Source organism: Psammomys obesus, unplaced genomic scaffold (assembly GCF_907164565.1).
Source record: "Psammomys obesus unplaced genomic scaffold, mPsaObe1.curated_primary_1811, whole genome shotgun sequence".
NCBI classification, from domain to species: domain Eukaryota; kingdom Metazoa; phylum Chordata; class Mammalia; order Rodentia; family Muridae; genus Psammomys; species Psammomys obesus.
The window spans coordinates 36,081,985-36,092,991 of NW_026596046.1; the positions used below are offsets into that span (position 1 = coordinate 36,081,985).

At 55.7% G+C, this 11,007-nt stretch overlaps 1 protein-coding gene across 4 annotated transcripts in view; it reads left to right on the forward strand.

The window, feature by feature from the left end:
• Pde2a (phosphodiesterase 2A) overlaps positions 1 to 9,949 on the forward strand; it is a 61,107-nt gene extending 51,158 nt beyond the window's left edge. For all 4 annotated transcript variants that reach the window (XM_055623197.1, XM_055623194.1, XM_055623196.1 and 1 more), the window contains 20 exons: positions 283 to 351; positions 543 to 673; positions 1,346 to 1,457; positions 1,823 to 1,862; positions 1,966 to 2,029; positions 2,345 to 2,417; positions 2,532 to 2,709; positions 2,929 to 3,041; positions 3,597 to 3,674; positions 4,505 to 4,627; positions 5,293 to 5,363; positions 5,603 to 5,725; positions 6,019 to 6,106; positions 6,281 to 6,328; positions 7,199 to 7,273; positions 7,404 to 7,503; positions 7,591 to 7,703; positions 8,076 to 8,114; positions 8,251 to 8,357; positions 8,615 to 9,949. In XM_055623197.1, the coding sequence (XP_055479172.1) occupies positions 283 to 351; positions 543 to 673; positions 1,346 to 1,457; positions 1,823 to 1,862; positions 1,966 to 2,029; positions 2,345 to 2,417; positions 2,532 to 2,709; positions 2,929 to 3,041; positions 3,597 to 3,674; positions 4,505 to 4,627; positions 5,293 to 5,363; positions 5,603 to 5,725; positions 6,019 to 6,106; positions 6,281 to 6,328; positions 7,199 to 7,273; positions 7,404 to 7,503; positions 7,591 to 7,703; positions 8,076 to 8,114; positions 8,251 to 8,357; positions 8,615 to 8,825 (1,956 nt within the window). In that variant the 3' untranslated portion in view covers positions 8,826 to 9,949. The remainder of the gene's footprint in view (positions 1 to 282; positions 352 to 542; positions 674 to 1,345; positions 1,458 to 1,822; positions 1,863 to 1,965; positions 2,030 to 2,344; positions 2,418 to 2,531; positions 2,710 to 2,928; positions 3,042 to 3,596; positions 3,675 to 4,504; positions 4,628 to 5,292; positions 5,364 to 5,602; positions 5,726 to 6,018; positions 6,107 to 6,280; positions 6,329 to 7,198; positions 7,274 to 7,403; positions 7,504 to 7,590; positions 7,704 to 8,075; positions 8,115 to 8,250; positions 8,358 to 8,614) is intronic.
• The last annotated feature ends 1,058 nt before the right edge of the window (positions 9,950 to 11,007 follow it).

The following is an 11,007-nucleotide window of genomic DNA, read 5'->3' on the forward strand; positions in this document are numbered from 1 at the left end:
GACCTGAGGGATGAGGTATACCAGAAGGCAGAACCCAGACAGCACTTGGAAAAAATATGGGTCTTCTAGGTGGTCGCGTGGGGTGCAGCCCGAGAAGCATAGAGACAGAGGCACAGGGACAGTCCCCCTTTGCCCCTATCCTCTGCTCCTCAGTACCAGCTCCATCCATTCTTTGAACTGCTCAAAGAGTTTATTGACACTTCCAGACTTGGAAGGCAAGGAAGGGTTGACATCCCTGATACAGGGAGAGCTGAGCCAACTAGGTCTCTTTTCACTCTCCAGCTGACCATGGGCCGCCTGGGCCAGGTGGTAGAAGACAAGAAGTGTATCCAGTTGAAGGATCTAACCTCTGTAAGTCCAGAGGAGGCGGAGGAGGGGAAACCCCTTGCTCAGGCTCCGGGGTCTTTGGAATGGGATAGCCTAGAAATGGGGAGACAGGATTTTGGGGCGCCCCATCCTCATGCCATAGCGGGTTGCAGAGGGTGGTGAGGGCCGAGGGAAGACGGCCACCGGCCCTCCTCACTACCCTTGCGTCTCTGCAGGATGATGTGCAACAGCTACAAAACATGTTGGGCTGCGAGCTGCAGGCTGTGCTGTGCGTCCCTGTCATCAGCCGGGCCACTGGCCAGGTGGTGGCCCTGGCTTGCGCCTTCAACAAGCTTGGAGGAGATCTGTGAGTTCTGGGGTGCGGGTGTCAATAAGGAGTTGGAGCTGGGAAACAGGTCAGGGGCACAGTGTGAGAAGAGGCTAGGCAGGGGTGTTACCCCAGCAGGGTTGGGCCTCAGTTAATGCAAGATTGCTGGCTCCCCATCATCTGGTGTTGTTTTGTGTTTTTGCCGCTGCCTCTCCACGAGACTGCAGGGGTGGGAGGGGGCATCGCGGAAGAGTGGGAGGACAGCCAGCTCTAGTCTTGGCAAGTCTCTAGTCTGAGGGAGGAGGCTAGCCTTGATCTGAGTGACTTTAGTCAAAAAAGGAGATGTGTCTAGTTTCAAGAAGCCATAGCTCTCTTGGTGTGGTGTCATGGCAGTAGCCCAGCTTTTAGGGAGTCTGAAGTGGGAGGGTCTCTTGAGCCTAGCAGTTCCAGGCCAGCCTAGGCACCATATTTATAACCCCGCCACAAACAAACCAACAACAAAACCAAAGCAGTAGCCCAGGGTAGAGCCCACAGTTTGGAGGACAAGTAGAGCTTTTCCCCAAGAAAGCTCTTAGCCTGAAGGGGGAGGCAGGGGGTGATGATCGATCCATTAGCTGGCTGATATGGGCTTCCTGGCAGTGGGAGGACAGGACAAAAGGGTAGAGAAGCCCATCTTCCTTCCCGCCTCGGTGACCCCGGCCTTTCCTCCAGGTTCACAGACGAGGATGAACGCGTGATCCAACACTGCTTCCACTACACAGGCACGGTGCTCACCAGCACCTTGGCCTTCCAGAAGGAGCAGAAGCTCAAGTGTGAGTGCCAGGTGAGCGCCTGCCGCGAGCTCCTCCTGGGGACCAGCTCCATTCCGAGGGCTGGCCTGTGTCATCCAGGCCAAGGCAGCATTGCCTTGTAACCCAGTGACCTCAAAGAGGGAGGGCAGGAATTGCCTGGGTACTCCGCATTGTGTGAGATTGCCCTCTAGTGTTGAACACAGGCACTGCCACAACATCTGGGCAGCAAGAGGAAAAGGTGGTAGACCTCTGAGAGCCCAAGACTCCCTTCCCTGTTGGTCTTCACCCGGCCACCCCCATGCATTCACTTAGGAACCAAAATTTCTAGCTTGTTCTGTGGGCCCTGGGGAAGGAATGAGAACATCCAACTTTGTGATCTTCATGTCTTCCTTCCCAGGCTCTGCTCCAAGTAGCAAAGAACCTTTTCACTCACCTGGGTAAGTGACTGTCTCCTACACAGGCTGTTTGGGGAGGAGACATTGAGGCCTTGCCTGGCATTCCTCTGGTCTCACGGTGCTTTTTTTCCCCTCCCTCCTCCAGATGATGTCTCTGTCCTGCTACAGGAGATCATCACGGAGGCCAGAAACCTCAGCAATGCGGAGATGTAAGCGGAAGTGGGATGGTAGTGGGAGGAAGGCCTGGGTCCTCACCACCTCTCTTCCTTCCCCGCCTTATCCAGCGTTTCCTTCTGACGGGGCCCTTATCTCAGCAGGGACAGTGCTAGCTTTGCTTGCCATGGCTGTCTACGAGTTAGAAACAATACAATACAAAACAAATAAAAAGCAAACGCAGGAATGCTTAGAAATGGCCAGCACTGAGGAGAGTGGAGAGACACTCTCCGGAGCCTCAGAAATGGCTACTCTAGTCCTATGGTTGGAGCGGCTTCAGGACCCCACAAACCAACCAATTCTCTTCACAGCTGCTCTGTGTTCCTGCTGGATCAGAACGAGCTGGTGGCCAAGGTGTTTGATGGCGGCGTAGTGGACGACGAGGTGAGGAACTGTGGAGGGTGTTCGGGAGCACGCGAGGGATCCCGGGCAACAAGCAACAAGGTTGTCTGTGGTCGAGCTAAGTTCTTGCTTTCTACTCCGTCCCTGACTGGGCAGAGCTATGAGATCCGCATCCCGGCGGACCAGGGCATCGCGGGCCACGTGGCGACCACCGGCCAGATCCTGAACATCCCAGACGCATACGCCCATCCGCTTTTCTATCGCGGTGTAGACGACAGCACTGGCTTCCGCACGCGCAACATTCTCTGCTTCCCCATCAAGAACGAGAACCAGGGTGCGGACTGGGGCCGCCAGGGGCGGAGACTGGAGGGCTGGGCCGGGCCCGGGCGGGGCGGGGCTTAGCGGAAGGTGGTCTTAGTTTCTTCAGATCCGACCCGGAGCAGGAGCCCTTGGGACTGCCAGGGCTTGAGCCTTTACCTCCAGGGGAGTTAGGGGAAAGGCAGGTCTCACTGAAAGCCATCACAAGAGGTTCCTATCTTCTCTCTCTTCCCAGAGGTCATCGGTGTGGCTGAGCTAGTGAACAAGATCAATGGGCCATGGTTCAGCAAGTTCGATGAAGACCTGGCCACTGCCTTCTCCATCTATTGCGGCATCAGTATCGCCCACGTGAGGGAGCATGGCTGGGGCTGGGGGGTGCCCTTCTGCTGGCCACATCGCCTCTCTTTGCTCTGGCCCGTCCATGCTCAGGGCTCAGATCCCAGCGAGTAGGGCGCTGTGCAGCCTGCCTTATCCGCTGGCCGCCTCTGCTCCTTCAGCTTGAAAGCGGGGGATACTATTTCCGGTCCTGTCCACCCAGCTTCCGAGGAGCATGAAAAAGAAAGGAAAAGAAACAGAACCAAACCCAACCTAGTTCTTCTGGTCTTTCTGTCCACGATCTTGGCAGCCCTAGGCTGCAAATGCAGCCTAGGTTCCTAAGTTAATTCCTCCTTTCTGACCTTCTCCTCTAAGGGCTTCCAGGGAATGGGGAGAGCCAGTGAGAGAGCTGGGATGAGAGTGGGGGTGGAGCCTGAACATCCCAGACTGGGCTGTTGCTAATAGCTTACACTGGGCTTCCAAAGTGACAGGAAGGAGAACTTCAGCAGTCTCACCCCTTTGTACCAGTTCTGGGCATTCTGAGGGTGTTCCAGCCTCCAACTTCAGCCCTGTCTTTCTCCTCTTCAGTCTCTCCTATACAAAAAGGTGAACGAGGCCCAGTACCGCAGCCACCTGGCCAATGAGATGATGATGTACCATATGAAGGTGAGGCTTGCCTGGAGCAGCTGTACTTATTAGGATCTTGGAGCCACCTGCTCCACACTCCTTCCCTGACTCCCAGAATCCTCTGCAGTCCAAGTCCAGGCTGAGCTTTCCTGTTGCTCCCTCTTGAGAATACAAACCAGATACATAGCAATAGCTGGCCTCCTGCTCTGCCTGGGGGGCCTCTCCAACTTTCCCACATTCCTCTCCGGAACATTTTTCTCAGTCTAGGCTGGAGGCAGCCAGCAGGCTTTCACCCAGGGGAAAATTTGGCTCAGACAGCTACCCTCACCCTGTGTCTAGAGAGTATGCCCTACTTGGGGAATCCCTAAAGGCTGAAAACCTTGCTCAGGGTTTTCCCCTGCAACTCTGGCTGCAATGGCGAGGCTTCCCTACCTGATCCTAATTGCTGGTACTCCAGCCCCATTCCAGGCCTTAGCTTAGAGTGTATGACAGCCACTGTTCATTGGAACGTTTTCTCTCACCTGTGTCCCCAGCTTTGGGAAGAGGCACAAAGCAGTAGGAGGAAGGATTGAGATTAGATACTACAAAGCTCTCCCCGGGAGACAAACTGTCAGACCTGCTGTCTGCGGAAGGGGTTGGGGTCTCTCGAACCAGTGTTCTTTTTCTTTGCCTAGAATTGACTGTCATGGATGTGGTCATCTGGGCATAGGCAAGGGACAGAGGCAGGTGGGCTGCAGTGCTGTGGTGATCTGTCCACTGACACAAAGAGTTGAGATCCTATTTGGTGTGTGCTGGTCAAGGGAGGACCCCTCATCTGCACACCGGAGAGGGAAGAGGCCATCTTCTCATGCCTGACTTGTCCGCCCTAGGTCTCTGATGATGAGTACACCAAACTCCTCCACGATGGTATCCAACCTGTGGCTGCCATTGATTCTAACTTTGCCAACTTTACCTATACTCCTCGCTCTCTGCCTGAGGACGACACTTCTATGGTGAGACAGCCCTTTCCAGGCTACTTGGGGTGGGGGTGGAAGGTAGGAGGTACAGATGTCCGTTAGATGTGCATAAGGCCTTCCGGGTAAGGCAGGAGCTCCGAGGAAGGCCATGGCGGCTCCTTCAGAGACAGGCTGGGCTTGGCATTTGCCATCATGGTGCCATGGGACTACTTAGGGGACAGTAGTGAGTTGGAAGGTGGCCCAAAGCTGCCCTGAGTGTGTGGCCTTGAGGCTTGCAACACTGTGCCTGTTCTAAGGTTATATGAACTCACTTCCAAGAAGTCTTAGCTCTCGGATGCCTTACATTTTGGATGACTCACGGCTTGGTGCGTGCCTGTTTGTCTATTTAATTGTTCTTTGGCTTAGGTTTAGCCAAATAAATTCGAATAAATTTTTTAATATGAGGCTTCAAGAGAGGTGGGGACAGGGGCCACATGTTTTTGTTTGTATGTTTTCTTTCCTTTTCAAGACAGGGTTTCTCTGTGCAGCCTTGGCTGTCTTGGACTCGATTTGCAGACCAGGCTGGCCTTGAATTCACAGAGATCCACCTGCCTCTGCCTCCCGTAGTGCCTGGATTACAGGCGGGCGACACCATGCCCAGCTAGGAGCTGCATCTTAATAGTGACAGTCCCTCTAACGCTTCTTCTCTCTCTGCTTCACAGGCCATCCTGAGCATGCTGCAAGATATGAACTTCATCAATAACTACAAAATCGACTGCCCGACTCTGGCCCGGTATGCACTCCAGTTTCCGCTTCCCATTGTCCTCCAATCTCAAGTCCATTGCCCAGCGTTCTTGGGGGAGGGAGGACTGGGTTTGTGGGAGTAGGGAGAGAGCTGTGAATGAGAAGCCATTCTCAAACATTGGATCATGAGTAAAGAAAGGCAAGAAAAAAGGACGGACAGTCTGGAGAGCTTCCGGAAGGAGGAAGCCGCTGAGGCCCCGCCCCTCTGCTGCCTGGCCCCTCCCCCAGGTTCTGCCTGATGGTAAAGAAGGGCTACCGGGACCCACCCTACCACAACTGGATGCACGCCTTTTCTGTCTCTCACTTCTGCTACCTGCTCTACAAGAACCTGGAACTCTCCAACTACCTCGAGTAAGCGGTGTCCTGCCCACAGGGTCCCGTCGTGAAGCTAGGGCGGCGGTCCTTCAAGCCGGCCCCTCATCCAGTCCTTTTCACCCCCGGCCCGGGAATGCTGCACAGCCCCCACCTTCCACAGGGGATCCGCTGAGTCACAGAGCATCATGAACCCGATTCCCCCAGGGCTGCCACACTCCCGGAACCTTCTGACTGGGTGGCCCCTGGGCATCTCCTCCAGCTGTCTCTTCTCTGAGGCACCCGGAGGAGGAGGCTCTGGGTGACATTTCTCTTTTCTGCTTCCCACCTAGGGACATGGAGATCTTTGCCTTGTTTATCTCCTGCATGTGTCATGACCTGGACCACAGAGGCACAAACAACTCCTTCCAGGTGGCCTCGGTGAGAGCCTGCCCTCCTCACAGTGAGGACTCTGCCTTGCCCTTCTCAGCCTGAGGAGAGGTGGCAGTGAGACCAGCAGCCTGGCCTCGAGAGGAGGGAGCAGCACCCTCAGCGAGAGGTGCTCACATAGATCCAGGGGGGAGGGGTAACCAGAGCTTTTATGGACTTTTCCAGAAATCTGTGCTGGCTGCGCTCTACAGCTCTGAGGGCTCTGTCATGGAGGTAAGTTGTCATCCTGCCATTTCGGGACCTGTTCTGAATCCCCAAAGGCCAGTGACTTGCAGGCTGGGCTGTTCTCCAGCCGTGCTTTCCAGCTAGGCTGTAGGAGTTGTGCTTCCTGGGTCTCATTTCCCCGAAACAGGCACAGATTGGGGTGTGACTAGGGCCATGACGAGGGCCCCAGTGTCAGGGAAATCAGCGGGAGCAGAGCAGCCCGGCCTTCAGATTTGCCCCACCCTCAGGCCAGGGCCAGTTCCATTCCCTCAGTCTGGCCTTAGGTTGGGTGAGGGTGGGGCGGGGCACTGGTCTGCTCTCCAGCGGCCTCCTGGATGAGGAACGAACAAGGTCTGGGACGCCCCAACTTCCTGTGCCTTGCACAGGTCTTGATTCAGGGCAGGAACCACATTTCCAAGGTCACCTTGCCCCAGGCTGCCTCCCACTGCACCCCCTCCAGAGGCTGCCCCTCTCTGCACACCCACAGAGATGTCTCTCTCCCAGGGCAGCGCTGGTCTTGCCCTCTGTCCCCCGGGATGAGCCTGCTCCTCCTCCCGAATGACAGCCCTTCACCATCAGGAGACAGGGCCTTGCCCTCGCCTCCACACTGCCTTCCCTTGTCAGCAAACAAATATTTTCTGCATGAATTAGTGTCCAGGCTGTGAGGCCCTCTGAGCATACCTTATCGAGTCCCTGTGACAGCTGGGGGCTTTGAGTGGACCCGGCTAGAGACTTGCCCAGGGTCAAATAGAGCACTCCCAGGGGGAGTGGAAACCTTACTCCCCTTTCTGCCTGCTCTGCTGAGCCCGGGCCCAGTCTCTGCTGGGCCTTCCTGCCTCCCCGGGAGCCTGCAGTAGGCCCTGTCTCCTCTCCCCACAGAGGCATCACTTTGCCCAGGCCATCGCCATCCTCAACACCCATGGCTGCAACATCTTTGACCACTTTTCCCGGAAGGTGATGGGGCCGCCAGGGGGAGGGGAGTGGGGTGGTGGGAGCTGGGGACTGGCTGGAGAGAGGGGGTCTTTTGATGTTGATGGGATGTGTGCAGCGGGGACCATGATGCCCCTCCCCTGACATTCTCCAGGACTACCAGCGCATGCTGGACCTCATGAGGGACATCATCTTGGCCACGGACCTGGCCCATCACCTCCGCATCTTCAAGGACCTGCAGAAGATGGCTGAAGGTGCTGGGGAGGGGTGGGTGGTTTACCACAGAGCTCTCCAAGGGACAAGGTGCCTGGACACTTCTTGACTCCATTGTCGCCCAACAGTGGGTTATGACCGGACCAACAAGCAGCACCACAGGCTTCTCCTGTGCCTCCTCATGACCTCCTGTGACCTCTCTGACCAGACAAAGGGCTGGAAGACCACCAGAAAGATCGCAGTAAGAACCAGCCCTCTGATCTAAGGAAGCACAAACTATATCTTCTGCCCAACTCTGTGTGCCCCCACAGCAGCCCGAACACTTTTCTGTGCTGAATTTAGCCTGGTTGTATTTTGGGGAGTCAGAAACACAGACTGCCTCAGGGCGACAGATGGAGTGACTGTAAGAGATGCACACTGACTTACCTAGCGTCACCTAAAAATCAGTGGCTAGTTGGAAACGGGCAGAATCCAGGCACTGTATTTGACCATCTTCTATCAAGCTAGTGAGGGTAGGCCCTGGGTGAGACTGAGACCTCAGTTTGCCCCCGTGGGAATGAGCTTTAGTGGGCAGATGCCACTTACAGGAAGTGATGGCATTGTTGTCTTCTAGGAGCTGATCTACAAAGAGTTCTTCTCGCAGGGAGACTTGGTATGTGTCAGGGTGTCAGAGTGTGCAGTGGGTGCGGTGTTCCTGGCATGAGGCTGGGAGGGTTTGGGTTAGCTAGCCCTACCTGGCGCCTGATGGAGGAGCAGGAGGGATGGGCCTGATGATCTGGTGCCTGCAGGAGAAGGCCATGGGCAATAGACCAATGGAGATGATGGACCGGGAGAAGGCCTACATCCCTGAGCTGCAGATCAGCTTCATGGAGCACATTGCCATGCCCATCTACAAGTGAGCTTGCGAGGGCCCAGCGGGACCATCTGTAGAGGGGACAGCTGGGACCATGTTGGGACAAGGCAACCTGTATCTACCTCAGTGTTAGCAAGAGGGCTGGGCTTCATCCTCAGACGCCAGGGGAAACGGGTCTGCATACCATAGCAATCTCCAGGCGTCACACCTTACGGAAGCGCCATCTGTGGCGCTGCCTCATCTTTCTCGCGGTCCGTGCTCTGAGTTCTGACCTCTGACCCTATCCCATGTATCTCCAGGCTGTTACAAGACCTGTTCCCCAAGGCAGCAGAGCTGTATGAGCGTGTGGCCTCCAACCGTGAGCACTGGACCAAGGTGTCCCACAAGTTCACCATCCGAGGCCTCCCTAGTAACAACTCGCTGGATTTCCTGGATGAGGAGTATGAGGTGCCCGATTTGGATGGCACTAGGGCTCCTGTCAATGGCTGCTGCAGCCTCGAGGCTGAGTGATCCCCTCTGGGGACCTTCCCTGCCCTTCCCTTCTTCTGCAACTCTCTACCAGTCTGTCTGATGTATTGGGAACCAGAGCCATGGGTCCTGGGTTCTGGGCCAGGATTTCCCCTGTGACCCGGCACATGCTGCCCTTCCTGGGCCTCAGCTTTCTCGTCTGTAGAAGGGAAGCGAGATTCCCAGTCTCACACAGACTTGGCCATTTGTTCTACAAGTGACGAGTGGCAGTGGGTTCCTTTCTGCCCCTCTGACTATCCCTGGGCCCGGTCCTGCCCAAACCTCTCCACCTCTGAGCAGCGTTGGGGTTTCTTTTGTGACCCTATTATAGCCCTTCTAGGTCAGTACTCTTGTTTTCCTGGAGGAATCTCCACTCCCTGGGGACTCCAAGATCCTCATGGCAGAAGGAGAGATTGCTGAGTGAGCAGAGGGTATTAAAAAAAAAGTCACCAGCTAGAAATAGCCATAGGGCGAAGGCACCCGGAGGACACCTCTGTGCTTCTGGAAGGATTGGGACCCTTGGAAGAAGCTGACAGGTGGGCAGCTCAGCCTCTGAGGGAGGACGTGCTCCAGCAGAAAGGACGGGAATGATGGGCAGCTCCTCAAGCTGGGAGACAGCCGCTCACGCGTTCCTCAGGTGGTGCAGCCTGAAGCAGCTCCTTTCCCCAGCTAGGCGAGACAGGGTCATTAGCCAGCCTATTCTTAGATCAGCATCTCCATAGTTCTGTGGAGTCCATGAGTGGCTGTGGCATGCTCTGCCACCCTAAGGCACAGAGAGCCTAACCCTTTTTTCCCTCTGTGTCCTGTTGGCCTGAGCCCCTCTCCCATTCCTGCCACCAGGGAGGGGCCTGGCCTCACCCCACAGGGCTTCTCTGCTCTTCAAGGCCATATCCACATGTGTCCAGGGGGTTCAGGAGATCCCCCAGGGCCGGGCCTCCTGTGCGAATGGCCACTGGCTTCTCTTCTGTTTTGTTCTGTGTCGTGGGTGGGGGAGGAGCCCACCTGCCTTACCTACTCTGAGTTGCCTTTAGAGAGATGCGTTTTTTCTAGGACTCTGTGCACCTGTTGTATGTGGTCCCGTGGGCTGAGTGCTTTGTACATGAAAATAAATCTATTTCTTTCTACCAGCCCTCCCCCCAGGAGGCTGTCCGTGGACTCTGTCTGTACTTTAGCTGGAGGGGAAACAGCTGGCACAGGCAAGTGTCCCTAGAAACTGACTATAGAAGCCTCTGCCCCTAGTGCCGAATCCCTCTTTTGGGACACCTCTGTTGTGTGTGTGTGTGGGGGGGCATGGCAGGGAGTGTCATAGAGCTGTTGAGATAATTCCTGGGCCAGATATACCAGCTAAGGGCTGTTGGCAGGCAGGAGTCTCAGGTATGAAACAAGAAAGAGCATCTGTTGGCAGAATGGGGCCTGGAGAGGAAGACCTGAGAGTCAGAAGCAACCAGAGAAGCTGCTGTGGCTGAAGATTTTCTCCGAGTGTTGTGGGATGGGCCCTCATGTGTGTAAATCTCCATGCCAGATTTGACAATGCTTTGTGTCTGTGGCGTTCGCCCCGGTCTGCCCAAACAGCAATGAGCTGTGTGCTGGGAACTGTGAGGAGGCTCCTCCCTTCAATTTGCCTAGCCCCTCCTATACTCCTCCCTGCCCACCACATCCTAAGCAGCCAACTTCAGCAGCCTCAGCAGTGAGGCGGCGGACCTTAGGCTCTTTTCCTAAGTATGGATGGGCCTGGAGGAGACCCACAGGGCCATCCTGTGAAGAGAGCAAAGTCCTGGATGCCAGCCTTACCTTTGGGAACACAGAGCCCGACTGCTGCCTCTGCTCATGGCCTTGGGGTTTGGCATCAACTGTCTAGACTGAGTGTTCTCAGGGGTCCAGCCTGGTCCCTGATGTAGGTTTCATGTGACGTCTGCCCAGGGTCCTGCTTGAGCTTCCCTAGGCTCTCTGTCTTCTCGGAGCCATCAGCTCCCAGGCTAGGCTAGGGATCAGTGCCTGGCTCAGGACTGGAAGGAGATGGTTAGCTTAATGGTGCTAGGCTCAGACTAGGCTCTGTGCAAGCGGAAGCAACTGTCTTCTATGCATGACTGTCGGTGCCGAGCACATACCCGGAACTCCTCCAAAAACATTGGAACAAAAGTGAGAAAACCAACGGGGCTTTGCTGCCTGCCCCCTTCCATCTGCA